Here is a 25,161-nt window from a genome sequence, read left to right as displayed (position 1 = left end):
ATGAAACGTCTCATCTTCTTGTTGGCTCTTGCATTTGCGGGTAAGTCAAGCCATTGAATATTTTCCCCCTATTTTTAAAAGCAAATTCTTGTACATTTGATAAGAAATCCTTTTTCCTGCTCACTTTTACTTGTTCCTTATTTCCCAGGGAGTGACCAAGTCAACAAATATAGTATGTATATTTTTTCTTATTCGAACACTGTGATATTTTGCTGCCATTTTAATTTTATATTTTACAATTTGATGCCACTTTCTTATCTCAATTTGCACAGGTCCCAGCTTTTCTCAAAGCAAGTTGTTTATTTACAAGTATGATGGCGTGATTCTGACTGGGCTGCCGGAGAAAGGCTTGAACAAAGCTGGGTTTAGAATCACCAGCAGAGTGAAGATCAGGGGACTAGGAATGAGACAGTACCTTCTAAAAGTAAGCCGGTTTATGGATTTTTCTGCAATATTGGGTCAGTGGGAGCAAGCACATAGAAAAAAAAAATAATCGCGCTCAAGAGACTGGGTGGGTCTCTTAAGCCATGAGAATGAGTTGTACATAAAAAGACTGAAGCATAAGCTCCGTTCTTTACATCAGATCTGAACTTCTCAAACAGTGGTTCGGTAAGCAATATTATTAACAATGATTTGATGGCTTTAGCATTATAATTCCCTTGGTGTCAGGAATGAAGCATCGCAATCTAAGGGTATGGGGTAGGCCATTTAGGACTGAGATGAGGAGAAACTTCTTCACTCAGAGGGTGGTGAGCCTATGGAATTCTCTACCACAGATGGCTGTGGAGGCCAAGTCACTGAATATATTTAAGAAGGAAATAGATAGATTTCTGGACTCTAAAGAGATCAAGGGGTATGAGGAGAGCGCAGGAGTACAGCGTTGAGATAGAGGATCAGCCATGGTCATGTTGAATGGCAGAGCAGACTCAAAGGGCCGAATGACCCTTTCCTGCTTCTAGTTTCTATGTTTAAGGGTGTAAATGGGAAGATGGTGATACGTATTTCAACCACGATTTCCTACACCATGGATTTCCAGGTCCCAGCCATGCCAAGGTGCAAAGTGAACCTGCTCCTGTCCTTCAGGAAGGGAAAGTGACAAGAGTGAGATCGTCCAGAAATTCTTGAGCTCTCTTTAAGAATAATTTGAAACAAGACCAAATTAAGGCCAAGGGGAAAAAGTAAAGGATCTCTAGCTTAGTAAGGAGCCTAATTAAACACATTAGGGAGAAAGGGATAGGACATATGCCAGTAAGGTTAGATGATAGAAGATGGGAAGATGTTAGTGTGGAGAATCAACAACAGCACAGACCTGTTTGGCCAAATGCCCTATTCCCACCCTGTAATTACGATAAGTGTTTAAAAGCTGTGGTCTCAGATGATTGGTGCAACCAGCTATTGTCCCATCTATATTGCTTGGCTGGAATACCAATCAGGATGGACCTTACATACCTTATCATGTTATATGTGTTATTGGCTCCACTCCTAGTTAAAATGTTCATATTCATTGTGTGCAGGTGGCAATGCCCTGTACTCTATCAGTAAATAAATGGAGGGAAATTGCATTGAAAAGTGTCCAAGACACCCAAGGAAGTGTGTCTCTGAGCACTTCCTAAGCCTGGTTTGATACTACACTGGGTCTGTCCTCCATGCCCACCAATGGCTCAATGCAGGAAATCAGGCATTTTCACAAGAAGTCAGAGTTAAGGGATTGGCGAGCTCTGATTCATTTGTAGAGTTGGAAATAGTTAAGGGGATATGATTTCACCATAAAACAGTATGCAAAAATCCAATTGTCTCATCATTAAAACTAGGCTGTGGGGTAAGAATGTGTTGGCACCAGCACAGCTTTCATCTCCTGTTATATCTTAATCTCAGCTGGAAAGTCCTCAACTTCAAGAGCTTAATGGGATTTGGCCCAAAGACCCGTTTACCTCACTCCATAAGCTGACGGAAAAGTGGATTCCATTCCTGACCAAACCTGTGAAGTTTGAGTATGTAAGCGGCCGAGTGGGAACTATCTTTACCTCTGAAAATTTACCTGAAGATATCTTGAACATCCACAGAGGAATCCTGAATATTTTTCAAATCACCGTCAAGAAATCCCAAAACTTCTATGATTTACAAGAGGTACTTTTTTTTTTACATACTTTATAATTCATCTACTTTTGCTTCCTTTGTCTCATACAATAACTTCATTTCACTTGGTCATGTTTAGGCTGGAATTGAAGGAATCTGCCATGCAAGATATATAATTCAAGAGGACAAGAGAAAAGATCGCTTAGTTATAACAAAAGCCAAAGACTTCACCAACTGTCAGGAGAGGGTTTTGAAACAAACTGGCGCAGCCTACACCCAACTCTGCCCTTCCTGTCAGCAGGTACACTTTACATCATCAATTCTTTCTCAAATTATTCCAAGTTAACTCACAATAAAAAAAAATGAGATCACTGTAGGTTCTGATCCATTTCCCCTGCCAAAACAATATTCTTTCATCTCTCGGGTGGGCTGGGTTATTGGACACCTCACCTTGTTTTCTGAACCTATCAATAGAAATAGACAGAATGGTAACCATGGTGATGTTTTCCTATCATCAGAGAAGCAGGAATATACGTGCATCTGCTGCTTTCACCATCGTCCTGAAGCCTACAATGCTTGGCGCAATCATTCAAGAAGCTAGGGTTCGAGAAGTGCATCAGTTTACACCATTCCATGAACTTGATGGAATTATTCGATTGGAGGCACGGTAAGGATTTGGACATTGTGTCAATAATTAGTTTTTATCTAATGATTCTCATCATTTCATATTACATTCTATATTTCTTAAGAGTGTCTGTAACTTAAAATTTTCAAATATCTGTAAGTCTAAAGCTTTGTAGACTACAGTAAAGTCTGATTATAGACCAGAAGGTTGCCATTATTGGTTGCCAAACAAAAACTCCACCAACCCTGTGACCCAAAGCTGAGCTTTCCCCCCCAAATCGTGCTGTTTGACTTTCTTTCATTGTCACATTAGTTCTGGACAGCCTCTGAGGAATATTTTCTATTGCAGACAAAGCCTTATCTTGGAGTCAGTCACAACACCGCACATGGAAACAACACCTGAACTGCTTAGTCAACGAAGCTTGCAATATCACAGTGAGAGAGATGTACTCCAGCAACCATTCTGGCTGCTTAAGAGCCAAACTTCTCTGATCGCCCAGGTGAATATATCACCAAATGTTCTTTTCCTTGTTAAATTCATTCATAGGATGTGGGGTCCCTTGTAACACCAGCATTTATTGCCCATCCATTATGGCCTTGAGAAGGTGGAGGTGAGCTGCCCTCTTAAACAGCTGCAGTCCATGTGGAACTGGGGGAAATAAGATATCTTAAAGCCAGGCTGATTTCTCTGCTGAGCTGGACCTAACCGGGAAGGGATGAAGGGCGGACAAGGCCAGCTCCCACCATTAGGTACACCCACAGTGCTGTTAGTGAGGGAATTCCATGATGTTGTCCCAGTGACAGTGAAGGAACGGCGATATAGTTCCAAGTCAGGATAGTGTGGGCTTGGAGAGGAACTTCCAGGTGATGGTGTTCTCATCTATCTGCTGCCCTTTTCCATCTAAGTGGTAGAGGTCGTGGGTTTGGAAGGTGCTGTCAAAGGGGCCTTGGTGAGTTGTTGCAGTGCATCTTGTAGATGGTACAGGTACTGGACCCCTTATCCGGGATGCTCAGGACCAGATGTGTACCGGACATGGGGATTTTCTGGATTTTGGGTCCTCTGGTGGGCGATGGGGGAAATAAGATAACTTAACACCAGGCTGATTTCTCCGCTGAGCTCGACCCAGCCGCGAAGGGATGATGGGCTGACCAAGCCGGCTCCCACCATAAATCCCAGGCCCAAAGAGCAGGGGCTCAGCGTGCCATGGTAGCTTTGTAGGACTGTAGTTCCCAGCACAGGACCCGGTTTTTGGGTCCTTCAGGATTTTGAGGCACCGGATAAGGGGTCCAGTGCCTGTACACACTGCTGCCACTGTAGGATGGTGGAGGAGGGAGTGAATGTCTAAGGTCCTGAATGGATTGCCAATTAAGCGGGCTGCTTGGATCTGGATGGTGTTGGGTTCCTGGAGTGTTGTTGAAACTGCTCTCATCCAGGCAGTTCTGTGAAAGGGCTTAATTTTATGGAGTTTTCTACCTTTTTTTAAAATAGCTAACAGATACCTTGAATCACATGGCTCAGCACAATCTGCAGGAAGTTCATAACGATGCTCCAGAGAGACTGTTGCAGCTTGTCCAGCTTTTCCGTTCAGCTTCACACAAAGAATTTTCGGACATTTGGATCTGGGTTAAGCATCAAGCTGAACAAAGGTACCTAATCACTAGAGCATTAATATTGCAATTTAAGATGAAAGTTTTGGCCAACTATAATTGTCTGCAAAATATTGTGAGTTGAAAAGTTAGCGATGACTGTTATCCAGCGATATCAAACCCAACAGACCTTTCTGCCTCTAGCTCTCGTTCACAATTCTACATCTCAACTTGTTTTTAATTATAAGGAGATTTGTGACTTAAATTTAGCAGGTGTAATATGTTTGGCCAAATGAGTTGACAGATCCAAAGTGCATGAGTTTAAACAGTCTCAATCAAAACCCACTGAATCACCCAACAGCGATGTCTGTAGTGGTGTTCTGCCTACAGGCAGCTCCTCTGCTCATTTCCCCATGCTGAGTGATCTTGGCTGTCCTTGTAAGTTCCTTGTAAGATTCTCCCATTTTCATCTGTAAACAAAAATGAACAATATGACTAGGGAAAAGAATGCATGAGCTGCAGTGGTTTCCCATTGCTTAAAGGGACCTCAAGTACTCCTCCTGACGATCTGCTGGCTGTAAGCAGCTATTGTCCCTCCAGATTCTCATTCTCCCACCATCACCACTGAAATTTCAATTTTATTGGTTCTGCAATTGGCCATGGTTCATAACCTTGAGCAGTGGGACCCTTACCTAGGTCTGTGGTGATTCGCAAAAGGGCAGGGACAACCCCCTCCCTCCCAACCCCCCAGATCTCAACTTATTCTGCCACCCTTAAGAGGTGTCTATTTAAAGTGAAATACAACATATCAGTTTATCAAAGGCTGCAATATTTGGGATTTTCAGCTTTCAAGTATTATAGTCCATTATGGTCAGATTTTTGTTTTCTCTTAAGAATGGCGGATATGAACATCACAAGCCAGGCAATCTCAAACTAAGAGGATGAGTGAGCTGGTATGGGCATTGGAAATGCTTTGCCAGAGGAATGACACTTCAGCCTCCAAACTTGGAGTTAGTCTATGTCAGATCTTCAACCTTATAGTGACAAATGATGATCATTTAACAATTTCCCCTCAATTAATAATTTTAAAAGTTTCAGAGTAATCCATGACCTTATTGTCCAGTCAGGCAGTTCCGGAAATGGCTCACTGTATGGAGAAGCTCGTTTAATTCATTCTTGGGATATGGGCATGGCAACAAGTTCAGCATTTTACTCCTCATCTTAGTTGCCCTGAAAGAGCAGTGGTGAGGCTTCTTCTTGACCCGGTGATACCTATAGGGTGAAGGTGCCACCTCAATGCCAGGAAAATCAGGACTGTGACCCAACAACTTTGATAATATTAATGTGGTGTCCGGAAAGGGAATGAATGAAAACTCTCTTTGTTTCCTAATTGTAGGCATTGGTTCCTTGAGGCACTTCCTGCGGTCGGAACAATAGAAGCTATGAAATGCCTCAAGAGCATAATTCTAGAAACTGAAGTACTCCATTCCGAAATGGTTCAGGTTTTAATTCTTGCAATGTACCAAGTTAAAACCAACCGAGAAGTTCTAAAGGTGACGAAAGTGAGTATGCACTTAGTCTACCCTTTGTACCCTATTAAAAGAAAAATTATTCTTGCAATATGGGCATCTCTGGCTAGGCCAGCATTTACTGCCCATCACCAGCTGCCGCTGTAAGGAACATTTGAAGACTTCCAATTGTTAGGCCACTTCACAGTCAACCACAATGATGCCAGACTGGAATCACAAATAGGGCAGAGCGCATATGAACAGCAGGTTTCCTTCTCAAATAGACGCTAGTGAAGCCACCGGTATTTTAACAAAAGTCTGACAATGTCATGGTCACTATTAGCATACAAAATTGTTAAATTGATTTCATATTCTACAGCATGTGGGATTTCAACTCAAGTTCTCTGGATTATTTTGTCCAGTGCCATAACCACTCGACTCCGCAGGAATCTACTTTGGAACACTATTGCCACTTTCACCATGTTAATGTGTGCACTGTAACTGTAAATATAATGGTTATTCTAATTTGGTTTCTCTCTGCAGGAAGTCATCGGCCTGGACCAAGTGAGACATCACTGGCTTGCTCGCAAACTTGCACTTCTTGCATATGGCTCTATGATTTTCAGACACTGTGCAGAAAAGCCAGTCTGTCCTGAGGATATACTGAAGGTAAGCTGATACTCATCTGTCTGTCTGACCTGTTTTTGCTGTGTTTGTGTGACCTCTGCACATCTGCTAACTGAGCCCTGTGTTCCAGCCCATCCACAACTTACTCATCGACGCCAGCAATCGGCCCAACGATGAGGACGTTGTTCTCGGCCTCAAAGTGATCGGCAATGCGGGGCAGCCAGAGAGCATCAAGAATATCATTAAACTGCTGCCTGGATTTGGCACGATGGCTTCCAGAATCTCGCTGAATGTCCGGTTTACTGCTATCATGGCGCTGCGGAACATTGCAAAGAAAGACCCACGAACAGTACGAGAGCCTGATTTCTTTTCTTGTCATTGGTTGTGAAATTGACTTCTGCTTCAGTTTAATTCTGCAATTAATCACATTTAACGCGTTAGATAAAATTAATTGAAAATGAGAGACTTGGGGTGGGGGGAGTTCATTTATGAAATTGATCACATTTAACATGTTTAAACCATTCATTAAAACTGAGACACTTGGGAAAATTGGTCGCAGGGAGGGATGCAAAAATGGGTGACATCGCAGTGGTTGCCCGTTATGCACTTCGCCCCACGTTGAATTTCATTGAATTCGAAGGGCTGATTACCTAGCCCAGCAATGGGCAACCACAGGCTAGTGAGAGGGATGAATGAGTGGCCCTTCTTCATCCCAGTGGGCCACAAGATTGAAATTGGGCATGCGAACTAACCATGATGCCATGAATAAGAATTTGCGGGGCGTGCCGATTGAACTGTAGCAGCGCTTTGATTGGATGCAGAGGGACCACACGGCTCTCACAGTCAATGCTATGTGCAGTCAGCATGTGCCTCACTTCACGTGCGCTTGCTTTGCATCTGCATCACTTTCATAATACCGGCAGGAGAAAAACTACCCAGACGGAAACCAGCAGAATCTGGCAACCCTGCGCATGGGCGACGGTCAACAAAATGTATCACGGGCCGCACTCAGAACCCTGATGGGCTTCATGCGGCCCAGCACTGATCTAGCCCAAGTCGATTTCCAGCTCCATACTGCTTTACCACAGGGTTAAATTGTCCTTTTTAATCGTCTGTTCCAAGGTACAACGTATCACTGCCCAGATCTTCCTCAGTCGAAAGAATCATCCTGAAGAACGAATGATGGCTTGTGCGGTACTATTCGCTACCAAACCACCTCTGACTTTAGCAGTTGCGGTAGCTAGCTCACTGACAACAGAGACCAGCTTTCAGGTGGCCAGTTTCACCTTTTCCTATATAAGAGCTCTCACTAGAAGTTCACTTCCATCTTTCAGTCCGCTGTAAGTAACCGGACTTTTATAACCAGTATTCCAGGTCATTTGCAGGTTATTCAGTATTAAATCCCATTGTTTGATAAATGTCTTGGCTTTCACAGGGCTGCTGCCTGCAATCTAGCAATGAATACCATAAGTCCCAAACTTGAGCAACTTGGTCATCGCTTCAGCAAAGTTTACCGTGGGGACATATTTGTGTGTAAGTATCTTGGTCCACTGCCAGGAGAGAAGTTTATAGTGATAGCTTAAATAGTTGCAAGTTTTAACAATGAAAGAAATAACATTTGTTTAAATGGAAACAGAAAATGCTGAATAACTCAGCAGGTCTGGCAGCATCTGTGGAGAGGGAAAGAGAGTTAACGTTTCTTCAGAACAAAGAAGAGACATATTAGACACGAAATGTTAACTCTGTTTCTCTCTCCACAGATACTGCCAGACCTGCTGAGTTTTTCCAGCACTTTCTGCTTTTATTTCAGATTTTCAGCATCTGCAGTATTTTCCTTTGATTTTTAAATGGAGCACTCTGAAGTTATTGCCTTCAAATTCCTTCTTTAAATAGACAGTTATGTGTTTCTGTAATGTGTTTACAGCTATCATGATAATTCATGAAATATCCAGTGTAATATACAATTAGCTTAAGATCATAAACTATATTCATGTTGCTATTACCTACCATGCAATCAGTGTTAATTTAAAATGACAAATGTGGCCTAGTGCAAGTATTTTGTTGATAAGGGACTACAAAAGTGCTTGTTTCATTGTTCTGTTCTTATGATGTAGACAAACTGATGGCGGGAGGATCTGCTAAAGCCTTTCTGTTTAAGACTTCCAGCAGTATCATTCCCACAGCCCTGCTGGCCAAAGTCAGAGGTCATGCTCTGGGAAGCTCATCAGATCTTATAGAGGTAATGTGCCACCAGATTGAACCAGTTGTGAATCTATTACTCCGGTTTATTTTGTAGACAGTTCTTTTTCATACTGTCTCTTTTTAATCTACAAAGGTTGGCTTTCGGGCAGAAGGTCTCCAGGAGGTGCTGATGAATGGTCGTGCACCAGACCTTAGAAAATTTGACAGTAGACCCATTCGGCGCATCATAAACAAGGTGGGGGCAGTTTAGCATGGTAGCTTGTTAAGAAGTGTATAATCTAATGTCATATGGACCAATGAGACCTGTGTATTCATACTTAAAACTTTCCATTCTCCAGTTGCTAAATTGGAAAGAATTGCCAGAAGAGAAACCTCTGGCTTCAGCATACGTCAAACTTTTTGGACAAGAGATAGCTTTCGCTCAAGTGACAAAGGAAGATCTTGATGTAATTAAACAGGTACTAAGCTTATAAGTAAAAGAATATTTTTAATGAACTGACCCCAGAGAGATCTGTGTAATTACTGACTTTGGTATCATTGAATTATCAATACTTTTTTTTACAGAAAGTCCCTATTCCAATCAACAAATACACGAACAAACTTAAAGAAGGAGTTAGTTTAAATCCTTCCAAGGCATTGGTCATAGCTGAGATACGACGTGTTGTACCTACAGTAATTGGTCTGCCAATGGAACTGAGCATCACTTCAGCTGCCATAGCACTGTCCAGTGTGAAAAGTAAGATTCTTATGAACATTTGAACTCAAAAGCAAAGTTTCCCTTCAGTTTGGTGGTAACTAGTCAAGATAGCGATGAAATCGGTACAGGTGCTTCTCCTTCCTCTGTCAAAGAGAGATGATGCTTTCCTCAACCTTTATGCTTCATCTAGCTTGGCCACAAACTGGCACAGTTTACAGCTGGCAAGAGTTCAGTGTAAGGAAGGATTTAACCATTGGCATGGGAACATGTGTTAGAACAATTAAAGCACTTAGTATGGAATAGAAGCATAGAGTAATGTAGCACAGATATAGACCATATATGAAATATACCACTCCCTGAGAAATCAGCATGGTCACAATGCTCTTTTTCATTCTCTTTTCTCAGTTGATGTCCACTCTGAACCCCCCATTGATAAAATCTCTCGCTTGCTCACTTCCAGAATTCAACTGAATGCCCACCTCAGCCCAAGGTATTCACTCCAATCGATTTTGTTTTCAGAGCCAGGAATACTGCCACTAAAACATATCTTAATTTGAATTATCATTCGCTGCAGAGATTTATAACGTTTCATATCCTTACCAGGCCTGCTTACTGTTCATTCCTTCTGTTATTTTGCAGTGTGTCCCTACAGACCAGAGTTTTCATGGGAATAAATATGCCTCAGATTCAGTCAGGTGTGCTACTCCAAGCAAAGGTCCACTCAATTATCCCCATGACCATAACTGCAAAGATAAACATAAAAGAGAGAAATATCAGGATCGACAGTTCACCAGCCGATAGGGAGAACAGGATTCTATCCATGACGTGAGTAAAGCTATCTTGTTTGATTACCTGATAACTATTTGATACTTGATACACTGTAATTGCCTCACACATTATTCAATGTGCAGTTCTCAGGTTTATGCTGTTTCAAGAAGTATCGATAACTTATCTGCAGAAAAAGTAACCCCGATTTTACCTTCGGCTCCAGGAAGTCCCATTTCCAGCCAACACTTTAGATCATCAGCTAAGTCATCTCATGCAACAAGTGCTAGAATTGCTGTAAGTTTCATTTGTTACATGCAATCGTTTTTTTTTTCTATTCGTTCATGGAATGTGAGCGACACTGGCTAGGCCAGAATTTATTGCACATCCCGAATAGCACTAGTTCAGCAAGCATTTAAGAATCAAACGTATTGCTGTGGGTCTGGAGTCACATGTAGGCCGAATTTCCTTCCCCAAAGGGCATTAGTGAACCACATGGGTTTTTACAAAAGTTGTTTCATGGTCATCATTAGACTTTTAATTCCAGATTTTTATTGAATTCAAATATCAAATATCTGCTCTGGTGAGATTCAAACCCAGGTCCCCAGAGCATTACACTGTCCATTATGCAGCACCTGCTCCCATCCACACAGGTAGTCATTGCTGTGGCGCTCGTCATTGAGTTAATCTGAATTATATTTTAATTCTTTTTATATACCACCTGATACTAACCCTTTAATTTCTCCTGGTATGTGACAGTTTGGAAAATAATGCTTTATGCTACTGCCTAATGACTATGTTTCATTTCCTTGTGTCTCGGTAGGTACATCTATCTCCAGAAACACTGTCTGACCAAGTTCCTTGCTCGGAAGATGAGCAAAGTCCACATCTTCCCAGTCACTTATCTTATCGCACGTGTGCAGCAACAACTAAATTTGGCCTCAAAGCTTGTGTGGATTCCAGAATGGAAAATGCTCTTGTCTTCAAACATATTCCATTGTACTGGCTGATTGGAGAACATACTTTGAACTTATTGATTGCACCAGGTAAAAGCATGAGAAAGCATTTCCCTTAAAGGTGATGATACCTGGCAAATTATTTGGATCAAAGCTTAGTTTTTTTTTTAAATATAAGAAATGCCAGAGGAATGGAGGACTGCAAACATTGTCCCAATAATAAAAAAGAGGGAAGGGATAGGCCAGGAAATTGCAGGCCAGTCCATCTAACCTCAGTGGTGGGGAAGTTACTAGAAAGAATTCTGAAGGACTTGGAGAGGCATGGATTAATCAGGGATAATCAGCATGGATTTGTTAAGGGAAGGTTGTGTTTGACAAATTTGATCAAATTTTTTGAGGAAGGAACCAGGGGTGTTGATGAGGGTAATGCATTTGATGTGGTCTACATGAACTTTAGCGAGGCTTTTGATAAGGTCCCTCATGGCAGACTGGTCAAGAAATTAAGAGCCCATGGGATCCGAGGCAAAATTGGCTGAGAGGCAGGAAGCAGAGGGTAATGGTAGAGGGATGTTTCTGTGTTTGGAAGTCTGTTTCCAGTGGGGTTCCACAGGGTTTGGTGCTGAGGCCCTTGCTGTTTGTGGTGTACATAAATGGTTCAGACTTAAATGTAGGGTGTATGACCAAAGAGTTCACGGATGACACAAAATTTGGTAAGATGGTAAATAGTGCGGAGGATAGCCGTAAACTGCATACAACTAGAAGAAACTAACTTGTCATTAACTCCTTGCAAGAGGTTGATGATGCCGCAATTGGATGGGTCCAATTAACTATGCTACTCATTGCCATGTTGTAGCTCTGTCAGTTTGAAAAGAGAGAGGCCACAGCCTTACCATGTGTATTTACAGCTACATATGAATCGAACAGGGATTTCACTGTGATTGTAATTGTCATTTTGTGATTCCTGCACTGTCCTCCTTTTCATTACAGCATCTGGGTAACAAACTATGTCTTTAAAAGTTAAGAGTGCACAAGGAAGCCATATTCAATGCATCATGGTTGTACCCATTCTTTGCATGGCATTCTGAGCTAAAACACCTGTCTCAAAGAGTAGGAGACAATAGTTTATTTCCTAACAATGTCCTGTGCAAAGTTTAGGTTAGATAGAAACTGGCAAGCATAATTGTGGTTTCTTTGTGTGTTTGTTTTTCTTTTTAATTGAGATGCTTAGATAGAAGGCAAGTAATAAATTTAGGAAATGAAGATATTTAGGGATAGAGGGAAAAGGCAAGGTATTGGGAATAAGAAGAGAGGGATGATGCAACTAAGAAAATTGGACGATCAACACAAGATGTAAATTGCTCTGTCCTCTTCTTCCATTCCATCCCTGATCACTGTCTTTTCTTTTAAATCGATTCTCAAATGGAGGAGAAGGGCTCCCAGCAACAAACCTGGCAAAGCTTGTCATATCAGTTATAGGGCTATACCATCACAAGTCATGTTGTTGACTTTACCTCTTAGCAGCAGGATTATTTTCATTTCCTAGATCAACTTGGAATGGGTTAAAGATGGGATAGGCTTATTATAAAGGTCTGGAGGATCAGTGAATCCTTCTTCCCTTAAAATAAAACTTCTGGCCCACTACAAATCACTATTTACGTGTTGAATGGTCCTAATCAGTTGTGGTGCTGATTGCCAGTAGGGTATTGAGACAGTACCTTGACAAATTAACACCAGACATGCTGAACACTAAACAATATTGGTGTCTTTAGGTCTCCTTGAAGATTGCACAATAGAGGCTTCTGAATGAATATGTTTCTCTCCCCATCACCAGTCAGTCAACATGACATTTGTAAGTGCTGTCAACTCATGAAAAATCTTTTATTTCTAGTTAATTCAGACTCAGAAATTGAAAAGATTGTGCTGGAAATACAAGCAGGATCCAGAGCATCTTCAAAACTAATGCGACTTACTGACAAGCAGTTAGGACCGGACAAAGCTCACAGCAGTAGTAATCGACTGAGACTGATGAAAACAGGTTCACAGGTACCTTCTGACTAATATATGTAGTGAACTCTCACATTGCACCTTCAATGTATCACAGGATCTTGGAACTCCAAGATACCTTTAGCCAGGAAATTTGAAACAAAGAAATCCATTGGATCATTCCCAATCAATCTCAACATGTGAGAGAGAAACAGAGTTAACATTTCGAGTCCAATGACTCTTCTTCGAAACATTAACTCTGTTTTTCTCTCCACTGATGCTGCCAGATCTGCTGAGTTTTTCCAGCACGTTGTTTTTATTTCAGATTACCAGCATCCGCAGTATTTTGCTTTTATCAAAGTGTGGGAGCCCTAATCAAAGCATTGTGTTTGGTTAGGGAAAGTTCTAATGTGTAATGAGGCAAAACACAATTTTCAAAGCATATCCCTGAGGGTCCAGCAAGTTGTCATCGAGTAGCTGGGCCATAAACGATAAGCAAGGTCCCTTTTCTGATACTCTTGTCAAGTAAACCTGTCCAGTAGCCCAATTGCACAGGAACAAACTGATCTGCTGCATTGGAAAGGGTAATTGGCTGTGTACCTCATTCATTTCACTCTATAGGAAAAGAATTAAACTTGCCATCATTGTCCCCAATATGGCAGGCTTGCTAGAAATCCCAGAGTCCTCCCTAAACCCCTTTTTCTGCTTTGATCTGCACAGTGAGCCATTGTTACATCAAAACAAGTTACCTTAAAATGCTTTCTCATTCACAGCTTCAAACTCAAAATAGCACTTGGTCTAGTTCAAGCTCCAGCAGCAGCAGAAGCAGCAGCGGCAGGAGCAAGGTGCAGTCAGGAAGAAGTCGCACCATTCAAAAATCGTCACTTTCAATTAATTCATCAGAGTATAATCAGAAGAAAGGTTCTTTGGAAGACCTCCACAGTAAAACAAAAATCAGTAAGAGGAGCTGGAGGAGCTGGAGCAGGAGCAGCAGCAGCAACAGCAGCAACAGCAGCAACAGCAGCAACAGCAGCAAAAGCAGAAACAGAAGCAGACGCAGAAGCAAAAGCAGAAGCAGCAGCAGCAGCAGCAGCAGCAGAAGACGTTCACTATCTTACAAAAGCAAACTCGACAGTGGAATTGTGCGCGGTAGCCAGGTAATCAGAGAGTGGTAACTGCTGATTCCTGCCAATAACTTGTCCTTTTTATGCCTGTGTTGGGAAATGGAATACTTTTCATTGAGAAAAAGAACTCTTCTTCTGCCTCGGCAAGGCATCGACCTCAAAATCATACTCTGTTCTACCATTTCCCAAACTTCCAAAATTGCCCACTAGCAAAGGGTTGTGAGGAAAGCAGTTTTTTTTCTCCCATAACATCCTTCCAGCCAAGAGAGGCAGAAGTCTCCTAGCCTCTCTGGCTGTGCTGGATTTAAACTAGATCACTAAGAATAATGGGCCAGCTATTTATCACACTAAATACCCCACCAACTCCTTCCCTCATTATAACATGTTTTATTTATTATAGTGAAGATGAGCATATGTAAATAAGTTTGTAAATGTGGCATTCTAAGAACATGCATTGACACTGAGGTAAGCAATATTACAATAACAATTTATTTTCAGATTCTTTAAGCTACATGTATATCATGTTGACAGCTATTGAGGAATTGTAAGTTGCAAGAAATATTCACCCATCAGATTCAACATTCACTTTTGTGAAGTGTTGCAAGTCGTAGGTGACACTAATAGCATTTCAAAAGTATGAATAGTCAAGGGGAAAAAGTGGGGGAGGAAATAAATAAAATAGCTATTACTAGATTAAAACACGCTAGAGAAACTAATGGGGCTAAAGGCTGATAAATCTCCTGGACCTGATGGGTTGCATCCTAGGATATTAAAGGAAGTAGCTACACAGATAATGGATGCACTGGTAGTAATCTTCCAAGAATCCTTAGATTCTGCAAAAGCCCAAGAAGATTGTATAACTGCCAATGTAACACCCTTATTCAAAAAGGGAGGGAGACAAAAAACAGGTAACTATAGGCCAGTTAGCTTAACATCCGTCATTGGGAAAACGTTAGCATCTATTATAAAGGGTGTAATAGCAGTGCATTTAGAAGTTCATAATATAATCAAGCAGAGTCAGCATGGCTTCATGAAGGGGAAATCATGCCTGACAAATTTATTAGAATCCTTTGAGGAGGAAATGAGCAAGACAGATAAAAGGAACCAATAGATGTAATATATTTGGATTTCCAAAAGATGTTCGATAAGGTACTATATGTAAAGCTACTTAATAAGATAAAAAGCCCATGGTGTCGGGGGTAGTATATTCGCATGGATAATAGATTGGCTAACTAATAGAAGACAGAGAGTTGGGATAAGGGGGGTCATTTTCAGGATGGGAACCTGTAACTAGTGATTACAGCACAGGGATTAGTGCTGGAACTACAATTATTTACAATATTTATTAATGACTTGGATAAGGGAAATGAATGTACTTTGTCAATTTTGTGGATGACACAAAAATAGGTGGGAAGGCAAGTGGTGAGGATGACACAAAGAGTCTACAGAGGGATATAGACAGGTTAAGTGAGTGGGCAAAATCTTGGCTGATGGAATATAATGTGGGAAACTGTGAGGTTATGCACTTTGGCAGAAAGAATAGAGGAGCTGAATATTATTTAAATGGAGAAAGACTGCAGAAATCTGCAACACAGATGGATTTGAGGGTCGTCGTGCATGAACCACAAAAAGCTAACATACAAGTTTAGCAGGTAATAGGGAAGGCAAACGGAATGTGGGCCTTTATTTCAAAGGGAATGGAGTATAAAAATAGGGAAGTCTTGGTTAAAACTATACAAGGCACTAGTTAGACCACACTTAGAATATTGTGAACAGTTTTGGTCCCCTTATCTAAGGAAAGATATACTGACATTGGAGGCAGCCCAGGAGAGGTTCACTTGGTTGATCACACGTATGGAAGTATTTTCTTATGAGGTGACGTTGAGTAGGTTGGGCCTGTACTCATTGGAGATTAGAAGAATGAGAGGCGACCTTATTGAAACACATAAGATTCTTAGGGAGCTTGACAGGGTAGATGCTGAGAGGTTGTTTCCCCTTGTGGGAGAGTCTTGGACCAAAGGGCATAATCTCAGAGTAAGAGGGTGCCCGTTTAAGACAGAGATGAGGGGGAATTTCTTCTCTCAGAGAGTAGTGAACCTGTGGAATTCTTTACCACAGAGGGCTGTAGAGGCTGAGTCGTTAAGTATATTCAAGGAGGAGATAGACAGATTTTTAATCAGTAAGGGAATCAAGGGTTATGGGGAAAAAGCAGGAAAGTGGAGTGAGGATAATCGGATCAGCCATAATCTCATTGAATGGTGGAGCAGACCCGATGGGCCGAATGGCCTACTTCTGCTCCTACGACTTATGAACTTATGACCTTATTGATCTGTTGGAGCACAAGCTGAAATTGTAGAATTAACTTCCTTAATGTTGAGCCAAACAGTTCAGGTCTGAAATTTACTGAGTATCTTCATTGATTGAAAGAGCAAGCATAGGTATGATGGGCCAAATAGTCATTTTCGGTGCTGTTATTTCAGTGTGAAAACTATAATTGAGGACAAAGGACTTTTTTTCTAAATTGGACATCGTGGGTGCAAAATCTAAGACTGGGCAAAACTGATGTGAATCACCCCATGAGGACTGGAGAATGGTGTGGGATCCAGTGCCATCGCCCCGGGACTTCTGCCATTTTCTGTGAGAGTGGGGTAGTAGGGATAGAGGAGGATGGTGGGGAGAGCACCTTGGGCAAATCTTCATGCTTATCCTGTCCCATTAGGGCCCTGAGCATATCCAATAACATGGTTTTAGGAAGTCCCCTTCCAGAATTTAAGGAAGCTCTAGTGCTGCTATCATTATCTATGAGACAAACTGTTGTGATTACCATGTAAATATCACCGGATAGACTCTATGGAAAGGAGTAAGTGATCTGATTATTTATTAAAACATATTTTCACAGTCACAAAGTGTCCAGTTCCTGGAACTTGCATTCAAACCATTTCAGGAAAGCCGGGTAAGATAATATTCTTCTCCAACAGTTATCAATTCTTTTTCTGTGACATTTGGATATTTATGTAAATTATGTAAGTCATATTGTCTGGAACCTGATTTAATAATTTGCTATGTAAGAATATATTGGTGAATACCTGTAGTAAATATTAATCATATTGTGACACTGAAATATGTACATTTGCAATGATACATTTAAATAATAGATACCAAATAATTAACATAGCCAGCAGTAAATGAGACAGTTTGTTCTCTGGTTCTTGATCTGCATCTTCAGTTTATCAATTTGTAAATTGATTTTGTTTAGTACACAGTCAAAAGAAAGTCAGTACGAACCAGCTCTGGCTCTGGCTGGAGTCGCATTATCAGGAAACGTCATAGCTCTAGGTTAAGGTCAAGTCGGGTCAGCCGTAGCTCATCCATCCTTGGATCAAGTCGCTCCAGCCATAGTTCATCCATCCTTAGATCACGTCGCTCCAGCCATGGTTCATCCATTCTTCGATCATCTGAGCAGGTTTGTCTAATAGTCGCTAGAGCTGTTTAAGAAGTTTTTGGTGCTTAGAGATTGTTGTGGCCTTGGTGTTCATTTTTTAAATGTGGCATTTATGTTTATAATTGCAGCGCTATTTGATTAGCAGGGTGGGTCCACCTTCCCTCGTTGTCCTTCTTCGATCAAGAAGGACCAATGGCACACAACAAGGCTACCAGCTCACTGGATATGTGAAGATGAAATCTCACCTGCCTAGGGTACATTTGCGTCTCGTGGAACTGGATGAAACGAGCAACTGGAAAATCTGTGCCGACGCAGCAATACCCAGCTCTCACAAAGTATTGGTAATGATGAATTCTTCTCCAACCTACCTGCCTTCTGTAGACATTCTCAGGTAAAGTGTCTCCTAGTCTCATTGTTATTTCTTTCAACATTCTGTAGACATCAGCGAGATGGGGTGAAAACTGTGAGAAATACAAAGTTTCCGTTAAGGTATCAAATGGTCAGCTTGCAAGTCATCCAGCAGTCAAGATCAAAACGCAATGGTGGAAGATTCCTGAGAGTCTGAAATATAGGGCAAAAGTGTGAGTGTTATTATAATATCATTGTCTCAGCTTGCTCTTCACTTTGTAGCCTATACACAATATTAAGATCCCAACCATTTGTTTCTGGATCAGGGTTGGGGACTATATACCAGGATTGGCCTATGCATTCGGGTTTTCTCAAACCTACAAACGCAATCCTCCTCGCCAGATTACAGCACTGGTGGCTCTGACAACTCCACACACAATTGATACAATCTTCAGACTGCCCAAGGTATTTATTTACTGTTGATTGACTGTGATTTTCTCACTTATTTTCACACTTCTTTTGTGCCAGTGTGAACCTTTTTGTTTCTATTTCAGATGACAGCCTATTATCAGGGTTGGCAGATCCCCACAACACTGCCCATGTGCGCAATAAGTGTACGAGTGCAACAGAAAGGACTCAGCAGCATAAACGAAATCCCAGACCTGCTCCTGTCAATAAACCAACGTAATTACTATTTCAAATTCTCACTTCCCGGACTTGGCTGTGGCGAATGGTTGTGAAAACTTGTCCTTATTTTAATTTGAAGCTCATTTTTTTTTTATTCATTCATGGGACGTTGGGCATCACTGGCTAGGCAAGGGTTTATTGCCTACCTCTGATTGGCCTTGCTCAGAGGGCATTTTAAGAGTCAACAACATTGCTGTGGGCCTGGAGTCACAAAGACAGCAGAGTTCCTTCCCTAAAGGGCATTAATGAACTAGATGGGTTTTTAACAACAATCGGCGACACTTTCATTATCAACATCAGCCTTTGAATTCCGTATTTTTTTTTTGCTTTAATGAAAATTTCACCATCTGCTGTGGTGGGATTTGAACCCAGGATCCCCAGGGCATTATACTGGGCCACTGGTCTAGTGACAATGCTACCACAACGCCACCTCCCCCATAATGCTGATTTATGTCTGGTAACCAAAATAAGATGCTCCCTGGGGAATGAGCACATCAGCAATATTGGAAATGCTTCCCTCTGCTCTTTCGAGGGTGTGTTGGTTTTCAGGGTTTTGGAACCAATCACAGAGCTTAATGTGTAATTCTAAAGATAAAATGCCAGCCTAGCAATTATTGTTGGAGTATTAATGGCTGAATAATTAATACATTATTCTGGTGTTGCTCTGTTTCTCTTTTTACCATTGGTTTTAACTTACTTATTTTAAAAAGGTTAACCAACCCATTAAAATAAGGGACAAAGGAATAATGGCTGACTATGTTAGCACTTATCTCATTAATAATCATTTCAAGGCCCATGTATCCTGCAAGTAAAAATGTTTGGAATTCAATAAATGAAACTCCACTTACTACTAATAATACTGACTGCAACTCATTGAGATGCAAATATTCTTTGATTGTTCTATAGGTCAGTGCTCTGCAGAACGTGAAATTGTTAAGACTTTTGATGAGGTAGAATTGAAATATTCGCTACCTAATAGATGCTGGTATGTCCTGACCCAAGATTGTTCAGAATCTCCAAAGTTTATATTAATGTTTAGACGTGCTGAAATTGATCAGAAGAAGAAGGAAATAAAATTGGTGCTGGCAGTGAATAATACGTAAGTTATATTATATTTGATTTTTCATGCCTTTAATGTATATTTCTAGATGAAGTGATTGTTTCATTGAAAGAAAGTAAAGTTGTCAGACTGGGGAATGGCAAATTATGTGACAATTTAATGTATCTGATATTTCGATGCTACATGCTGGGTGTCCACTGTTAAATGTATTAGTGGACACAGGCAACCAGCTTAGTGCAGGTTCTGAATTGGTAATGCAAAGAACTTTTAAGGATACTGCACTGCTTATTAGAATCCAAATGTGGTATTAAAACTGGAAGAGCTGGAAAGATTAGTTAAATTTATCAAGTTAACCATGGGCTGGATGAGTAAAAATACACATTGTTAACAGGATAATCATGAAATTCCATTGCAACAGTGACTGCATTTCAAAGAAGTTCATTGTATATGAAACAATTTTGGACTCCTTGAGAATGATGAGGATACAAAATATTTGTTTGTCTCTTTCTTTCCTTCCTATTGGTTTCATTTTTCTGGTCGGGGGGTGGGGTGGGGGAGAGATATTTCACAATGGTGAATAATTGAGGTCACACTAGGTTCCATTAGGGATGAAGGAAATTAATGCAGAGGCTTCCCTCAGGAGCAGTAGGTTGGAGTCCATGAAGGGGAAATGTGGGAAAAAGTGAACTTGGTTATTTGACTCCATATGTTCCATTGTTCCAATGCTATAGAACATTTGCAGCTGCTTCAATAGGATCTGTGTGTTTGCTTTTACACAGGAGTATTGAAGCAATTCCTATACTAAGTGGGATAAAGCTGTTGGTTAATGGTGCAGAGAGAAATCTGAGCGAGCAGATTCCACAGCTACGAGGTGAGTAAATCTTCCACTCCTAACAGGCTACTGGTAACACCTTTACATTTTGCCAACCTCTTTGCATTTCTGCATATCAGGGAACAAGCAAATAAAGACATCAGACCCTGGGTTTCTTGTCTTACTCACTTCAGCATGTGTTGGCGTCATTTTACATGGTGAATTGCACAAATAAGAGTCATTTCAATGCCATGAGTTTATATTTGAGAAAATCACACCATATAATTGCACTGCTCACCATCATCTCTTGCACTACTTAATACGATAGGCCACAAAAACATTAATTGGCAAAAATTGTCCACAAATTATTTAGACACAGAGAGGTTGTTTCCGCTGGTTGGGGAATCTAAAACACAGGGGCAGTGTCAAGGTAAGGGGCCGATCATTTAGGACTGAGATGAGGAGAAATTTCTTCACCCAAAGGGTTGTGAATTTTGGAATTCTCTACCCCACTAAGTTACGGGTGCTTCACCATTGAGTAAATTTAAGGCTGAGCTAGACAGACCTTTGGGGATCAAGGGATATGGGGAGTGGGTGGGAAAGTGGAGTTAAGGCTGATGAGCAGCCGTGAACATATTGAATGGAGGAGCAGGCTTCAGGGGATCTATGGTCGCATCCTGCTCATTTCGTGTGGAGCTAAAAAGGTAAGGCAGACTAACTATAGAAAATAGAAATATCTTAAAAGATGTCTGTGAGCCTTTATCCTCATATTCAACTCAATGCCAAAGTAAGTAGCACAACCCTTTGCTGTGGATTTTTTTTTCTAAAGACAAAAAGCACAATAGGCTGTCATCATCTGCTGATGCATCCCTTCAATCTGTGGGCAGAACTCATGTTCTGGCGCTCGCCTGACCCAAATGGGCATAAAATCACGCGAGATGACATCGGGTGAGCATCCTGAAGTCATCGCGCGATATCTTGCTTGGCGGGTGTGCATGGTAGTTGGAAGAGCCCCTGCTGACAAGCGAGCAATCAGGCAAATTAATGGCGCAATTTGCAAGTGATTTATCATGGCCCACCGAACCTTAAGGGCCAATCAGCCAGCTGGCCTTTATATTTTTGATGAAACCTCATCCTAGGACGTGACGAGGTCTCCGTTAGGATATAAAGTAAAAAGAAATATCTGGGGACAGCATTTTTATGAGGCATGCTTTCAGGTGCTTGACGATGCTGCATGGACATATTTTTGCAGCTTTTTTGTGCTTTTTATTATCATTTGGAGGTCTGCAGCTCCCAGAGGCAGCTGTCTCCTTCAGGGAGCTCAGTGGAAGTGCTCACGCCTGCCCTCTTCCTGCCCCCCGCCCTGGTACCATTGAGTTTTTCAGCACGAGTTTCACGCTGGCTGGCTGTTAATTGGCCAACCCATGTGAAACCGTGGTCGGGGGCCAATCGCAGTCAGAGACCGGTTTCCGACCACTCCTGGGCCTGCTGATCGCGCGCGGCCCACGAGCACAAAATTCAGGCCTGTATGTTTTCTCTTCCACACTTCACTCAATGTACAGTTCAGTCCATATACTATCTACGTTACAATTGTCTTGCAGCTTGAAAGTCCCTTGCTTCTCACATTATTTTAGTAGCAACAGTTGCTCTATATAAATTGTCAGAAGATCTAAGTAGCTGATTGGAAAAATGAATGTCTGTCTTGTTCCAGGCGTTGTAACAATTCAGCAGAAAGATGCCGGGATTAGCTTAGAAGCACCATCTCTCAATATTGATCGATTGTACTTTGATGGAGTAAAAGTGGAGGTACCTCATGCTTATTAACACATTGCAGCTTCAAATGTAACTTTGAACTGTAGTTGATATATGGATGTTTTTTGCCTGTGTGTAGGTTGTACTTGATCAGATGATGAGTAAGACGTGTGGTATCTGTGGAATTAATAATGGCGAAAAAAAAAGGATGATGCCAAATCAAGAGGAAGCCAAAGATGTTGAGGGTCTTTTTGAATCATGGACATATCCAGGACAATCCTGCACAGATGGTAAGAGAATCACAACTCATTTTAAATCACGTTCTGTCCCTAAACCATCACCTTACCTGTATTTTTTTCTACAGCAATAAACTGTGCTTTGTTGAATTTCAGACTGCAAAGTTACACAAGAATTTGTGCAATTAGAAAAAGTCATTGAATTTGAAGGACTGGAATCCAAATGTTATTCAGTTGAACCAGTTCAAAAGTGCCTGGAAAATTGTTCACCGATTGAAATACGCTCTCAGATTGTCAGTTTCCACTGTGTATCATCCAGTAAGTGTGCCGTACGAATGTCTGTCCTTTGAACTACAACAAAAAAAAACCATAACAGAATTTACAGCACAGATACAGGACATTCAGCCAACTAGTCCATGCCAGGTTTATGTTCCACTCGAGCCTCCTCTCATCTTTACTCATCTAAATTTACCATTGTAACCTTCTATTCCCTTCTCCCTCACATGTTTGTCTAGTTTCCTCTTAAATGCATCTATACTATTCACTTCACCCACTCCCTGTGGTTGCGAGTTCCACATTCTTATCACTCTTTGGTTCAAGAGGTTTCTTCCAAATTCCCGATAAGATTTCTTAAGGACTATCTTACATTGATGGCCTCTAGTTATTGCGACCAGAGCTTTAAGCAGTTAAGGAATTCTATTCATTATTGCACAGAGTGAAATTCTCTTTGTTTCAACATTGTTTCAATGATCAGCATATGACCAAGTGCAGAGATCAACATGTCCCCACAAACCCAGATGACCACATGTCAGTCATAAAGAATCAAAGCTGTGATTATCCAATAACTCGTGATTTGATATTACCTAAACACACACAACAGCAATATCTTACTTTTAAAAGCGTTGCATTTTGTATTTTTACATTTAAAGTTCCATATTTATTTCACTGGAAGCTCTGGAGAAGAGTTGTGCTAGCGTGAGATGTTAACTCCGTTTCTCTCTCCACAGATGCTGTCGGAACTGCTGAGTTTTGCCAGCATTTTCTGTTTTTATTTCATATTTCCAGCATTTATTCCACTGGTTTGTACTTTCTTCCCTCCAGCTGCACATGAAATGTTTCCCCTTGGTTCTATGATTCTTTTTGATCGAGATATGGATTGAAACGGATTAAAATGATAGTTACATACCAGGAGGAATACCACTTAAATTACCAATTAAATATATCAGCACTTTAGACTGGTTCTCCTACTAATCCTACATTTTTCTATCCACAGATTTCACTGTGCCCGACAATACAATGTTCTATAAGAAGTCTGCGGACATACTTCATGCCGTGGATTCCCATAGTGATTGCACGTGCATGTGTGCTGAAGTGTAAAGACATAGATACAGAAATATATATGCATGAAATACATAAAGACATACACAAAAGAGGATACAGGGGGCTCTATATTCATTTGTGAATTTAAATAATTTGAAAATTATGAACCAGTGTACACAAGATAAATTAAATGTACTGTAAATTTAACATTTTGTCAAGTTCTTTCAAATGCAACAATAAAGTTTTTATTTCTCAGCAAGTGCAAAACAAACTGTTTATGAGTCATTTTTATAGTTCAGGTTGAACCGTTCTCTGAAATTATTCTGTCAGTTACTGCCTGTGACCCTCGATCATTTCCTAGTTCCTCCCTTGTCTTCCCCAAGCCATTTCTGAACTCATCTTGTCAGCAATAGCCACTTGCTGTTTCCTTGGTTCCAGTTCCACAAAACTGTTGACTTTACAACTTCCCTTCATGTACCCACCCTCCCCACATGTTAATTCACATTGTAAATGGTCCCCTTGCCCTAGGTACTGCCATACTCCCCCTGCCTGCATTCCCCACCACCAGCACAACTGCCCCCCCCACCCCCAACTAACTTTAATCTCTCGTGTTTATGGGACTTGGCTGTGAATGCATTGGCTGCTGTATTCTGCTGCACAATACTGAGTGTGTTTCAAAAGCATTTCTTTAGCTGGGCATGCATGCTTTGTGATGTCCCTACGATGTGGAAAGCACAAAATAAATACACATTTTTTCCTTATGAATTAAGCTCAAAAGATGCTATGCACCGGTTGGATAGAACTACTTCATACTAAGGGTAGTAAAGGCTTGGAATAGGCAGCACAGACTGGTAACACAACAATGTTAAATTAGTTCATGGGATGTGGGCATTGCTGGCTAGGCCAGCATTTATTGCCCATCCCGAATTGCCTTTGTTTAAGAATCAGCCACATTGCTGTGGGTCTGGAGTCACATGTAGGCCAGACCAGGTGAGAACAGCAGATTTCCTTTCCTAAAGGGTATTAGTGAACCAAATGGGGTTTTTACTACAATCAGCAATGATTTCATGTTCGTCATCAGACTCTTAATTCAATATTTTTATCTGCTGTGATGGGATTATGAGCCCCAGTCCTAGAGCATTACCTTGGGCCTCTGGAATACTAGTCAGTGACAATACCACTTCCACCATTATACTGAGCTTATACTGGGAAACCGAATGGAGGGAACTGGGTATTCATTTTTGAAATGTAGAAATCGCCAGTTAGTCCAAAATAGACTTTTCCACGATTAAATATCCCCCTGTTCCCATGACGAGAATCCCATGAAGTTTGAGTTCTGCTTCTGTATCATAGGCC

The 25,161-nt window shown here is 41.2% G+C and overlaps 1 protein-coding gene across 1 annotated transcript; it reads left to right on the top strand.

The window, feature by feature from the left end:
• LOC121288986 (vitellogenin-like) lies at positions 1 to 23,862 on the top strand. The gene is made up of 36 exons (XM_041207847.1): positions 1 to 40; positions 149 to 172; positions 273 to 424; positions 1,876 to 2,127; positions 2,216 to 2,377; positions 2,595 to 2,743; positions 3,050 to 3,200; positions 4,190 to 4,347; positions 5,684 to 5,849; positions 6,339 to 6,464; positions 6,553 to 6,771; positions 7,545 to 7,762; positions 7,858 to 7,955; positions 8,537 to 8,661; positions 8,758 to 8,859; positions 8,963 to 9,082; positions 9,189 to 9,360; positions 9,727 to 9,811; positions 9,961 to 10,146; positions 10,233 to 10,383; positions 10,910 to 11,132; positions 12,931 to 13,085; positions 13,799 to 14,182; positions 17,049 to 17,102; positions 17,406 to 17,485; positions 17,564 to 17,612; positions 17,720 to 17,932; positions 18,030 to 18,172; positions 18,266 to 18,404; positions 18,494 to 18,623; positions 19,533 to 19,725; positions 20,466 to 20,557; positions 22,209 to 22,303; positions 22,389 to 22,539; positions 22,642 to 22,803; positions 23,759 to 23,862. The coding sequence occupies exons 1-36, from the start codon at positions 1 to 3 to the stop codon at positions 23,860 to 23,862; spliced, it is 5,223 nt and encodes a 1,740-aa protein (XP_041063781.1).
• The last annotated feature ends 1,299 nt before the right edge of the window (positions 23,863 to 25,161 follow it).

This window comes from Carcharodon carcharias, chromosome 16, assembly GCF_017639515.1.
Source record: "Carcharodon carcharias isolate sCarCar2 chromosome 16, sCarCar2.pri, whole genome shotgun sequence".
NCBI classification, from domain to species: Eukaryota; Metazoa; Chordata; class Chondrichthyes; order Lamniformes; family Lamnidae; genus Carcharodon; species Carcharodon carcharias.
Note: the sequence above shows the minus strand (reverse complement) of the source record. Positions and strands in the feature narration are given on the sequence as shown.

What these genes read in the sequence shown, in the direction of transcription:
- LOC121288986 (XM_041207847.1), top strand. Translation starts at nt 1, where the DNA reads ATGAAACGTCTCATCTTCTTGTTGGCTCTTGCATTTGCGG. An exon ending in AAGCATCAAGCTGAACAAAG is followed by an intron (nt 4,348 to 5,683) that starts GTACCTAATCAC and finishes TCCTAATTGTAG; the next exon opens with GCATTGGTTCCTTGAGGCAC. An exon ending in AATGCCCACCTCAGCCCAAG is followed by an intron (nt 9,812 to 9,960) that starts GTATTCACTCCA and finishes GTTATTTTGCAG; the next exon opens with TGTGTCCCTACAGACCAGAG.